The 2814-nt window shown below is 50.4% G+C and overlaps 1 protein-coding gene across 1 annotated transcript; it reads right to left on the minus strand.

The window, feature by feature from the left end:
- HILPDA (hypoxia inducible lipid droplet associated) lies at positions 1-2814 on the minus strand. The gene is made up of 2 exons (XM_003921012.4): positions 2629-2814; positions 1-1751 (listed from the first exon to the last, which is right to left on the minus strand). Exon 2 carries the CDS (start codon positions 1681-1683, stop codon positions 1492-1494), a length of 192 nt encoding a protein of 63 aa, XP_003921061.1. The 5' UTR covers positions 1684-1751; positions 2629-2814; the 3' UTR covers positions 1-1491.

The raw sequence follows: 2814 nt of genomic DNA on the forward strand, positions 1-2814 counted from the left end.
TTGATACAGGGCAGACCCAACTGTCTCTGCCCCCAAATGCAGAGGTTTATTATGTTTTTAACAAAGTGGTTTAAGCACTTTCCTGCTCCAAAGTTTTAAGATGTTAAACCTCAGGTCTAGAAATTAAGACCCTTCCCTACCAAGAATTTCAAGGGCAGAAGCCAACATGGCACACAGTAGAAACACATATTCCACTTTATTAATTAGAAAAAATCATTTAAGCCACATAGTGGCCACAATGTCCGTAACCTGAGCAGGCTCTGGCATCCCACGACCCCATTCAGGCCAATACACATTATGTTGGCGGAAGGACTTTAAAATGTAAAACAATTAAAAATGGGAACTGAACACTCCATCCTCTCCCTCCCAACAGCCCACCCACACACCTCTTCAACTGCTATCCAAACATGGAGGAGCTCTCGTGGAAGAGAGGCTGAACACCAAATAATTGAGCATAAGACACTCATGTCTAAAGGAACCCCTGGCAGATGTTTAGGAAGCAGGGTTAAAAACATCCTCTCCCAACAGCTGAAGCTGGGACATCTAAGCGATGTCAGCCATACTGCTGAGGAAAGCACAGCATACAGCAGGCCCTGGGGAAAGGGCGAATTCAACCTGTCTCACAGCCCCGAGCAATCCATTCATACCTGTGCATTTAACAGGCTCTTTTTTTTCTTTCTTTCTTTTTTTTTTTTTTTTTTTTTTTTTTTTTTTTTTTTTGTGGAATCTTGCTCTTTCATCCAGGCTGGAGTGAAGGGGTGTGTGATCTTGGCTCACTGCAACTTCTGCCCCCTGGGTTTAAGCAATTCAGCTGCCTCAGCTTCTGAGTAGCTGAGATTACAGGCACTTGCCATCACGCCTGGCTAACTTTTTTTTTTTTTTTTTTTTTTTTTTTTTTGACAGAGTTTTGCTCTTGTTACCCAGGCTGGAGTGCAATGGCGCGATCTCGGCTCACCGCAACCTCTGCCTCCTGGGTTCAGGCAATTCTCCTGCCTCAGCCTCCCGAGTAGCTGGGATTACAGGCACGCGCCACCATGCCCAGCTAATTTTTTGTATTTATAGTAGAGACGGGGTTTCACCATGTTGACCAGGATGGTCTCAATCTCTTGACCTCGTGATCCACCCGCCTCGGCCTCCCAAAGTGCTGGGATTACAGGCTTGAGCCACCACGCCCGGCACGCCTGGCTAACTTTTATATTTTTAGTAGAGACCAGGTTTCACCAGGTTGGACAGGCTGGTCTCAAACTGCTGACCTTAGGTGATCCACCTGCCTCAGCCTCCCAAAGTGCTAGGATTACATTCGTAAAGCACGGCAGCCGGCCTAAACAGGCTTTGTCCAGGTAATGAGCATCCAGTTAGCCAGGTTCTTCCAGGCCTAGTAATAGTTCTCTGGTTACACTGGTGCTCAGCTTGCCTGCTAGGAATGGGACTCCCATCTGGACACGTGTAGGTCAGCGTTCCAAAATATGGCCAGCACAGAAAGAAGTCTTATCACATGCCTCTGGATGGATGGTCTGGAAGGCCCTTGGGGGGCTCTGTGTTGGCTAGCTGGCTTCTGGTGGTCCAGGAGGTCCCAGGCGATGGGATCTCTCGTAGGCCCCCTAGGAACTCCATCACTCTAACGAAGATGGAAAGTAGGGTCAGTACCACACCTAAGAGGTAGAGGTTCAACACATGCTTCATGGCTGAAAGGACCCTACTCCTCCGCAGAGCAGCAGAGCTGCCTTCTGCCTCTGGAAGGCCTCTGGATCCTGAGGAAAGAGAGGAAAGAATCAATCTACACCCTTTTGGGATATGCATGCATCCAGCCCTGACTCTTCTGTCCTCCCACAGAGCTGAAGGAGAGGCTTAGCCAGTGAGGGAGACAGGGACCAGGGGATGTTCCTACACAGCGACTCTCCGTATATTTACATTTCAAACTTCATGGCTGCGGAGCCAGTCTTGCTTCTTGGACTAATTCAAGAACACTTCTTAAAATTTTTACTTTCTTGAAAACTTTGTTCCTGCAAATTGTGCAAAGGGGTTGCACAATGCACAACCCCTGTGCTACAGTGCAGATATCACCACCTTCCTGAAACAAGCCCAGGTCTTTTGCAGAGGGGTGGCGGGTATAATGGGAAACATAAGAACATGCGCTAGAGAAAACCACCTGCCTGGAAGTCTCTCCCACATCGCAGATTGGAGTTAACTACAAACTTTTTGCAAATGCAAATAACTCTGAGGGTCAAATCTATCAAGTTCATTTATTTAACCAACATACCATGAATATCTGCAATGTGTTAGGTACCCTGGAAGATACTAGCGCCACACGGCAAACCTTGTAGACAAAGGGTGGTTACCACCCAACATGCTAAGTGCTGGGACAGGAAGGAGATGGTGAAGGTGCTTTGGGAGGGCATGGCAGGGACGCCTAACCCAGCACTGGTGGGCAAGGGATGGCCCACGTGGAACCTAGTTAGGGCCATTTCAAGACAAAACAGGGCTGGGCGGCTGACTGGGGAACCCGGGTGGGGTGGGGGCGAGAAGAGAGGCTCCCAGCGGCGCAGCCCCAGCCCTGCTAGGCTGCTGGCTCGGCCCGCACTCGGGCGATGGGAGTGGGGAGTCGGGGAAGCCCATAGGGTCGCTCACCTCCGGGAGAAGGGCCGGCTGTAGCAGCAGGTCGTGTAGGAGTCGGGAAGAAAGTAGGTATCAAGCAGCAGCGCAGAAGCTTCCCGCCACAAAACGTACCGAAGCCAAACGCGCGGTCTACCGCAGAACGCCGAGCACGGAAGCCCAGCCTCCACCCCTTATAGTCGCGGGCCCACCCCGGGAGGG

Source organism: Saimiri boliviensis, chromosome 10, assembly GCF_048565385.1.
Source record: "Saimiri boliviensis isolate mSaiBol1 chromosome 10, mSaiBol1.pri, whole genome shotgun sequence".
NCBI lineage: Eukaryota > Metazoa > Chordata > Mammalia > Primates > Cebidae > Saimiri > Saimiri boliviensis.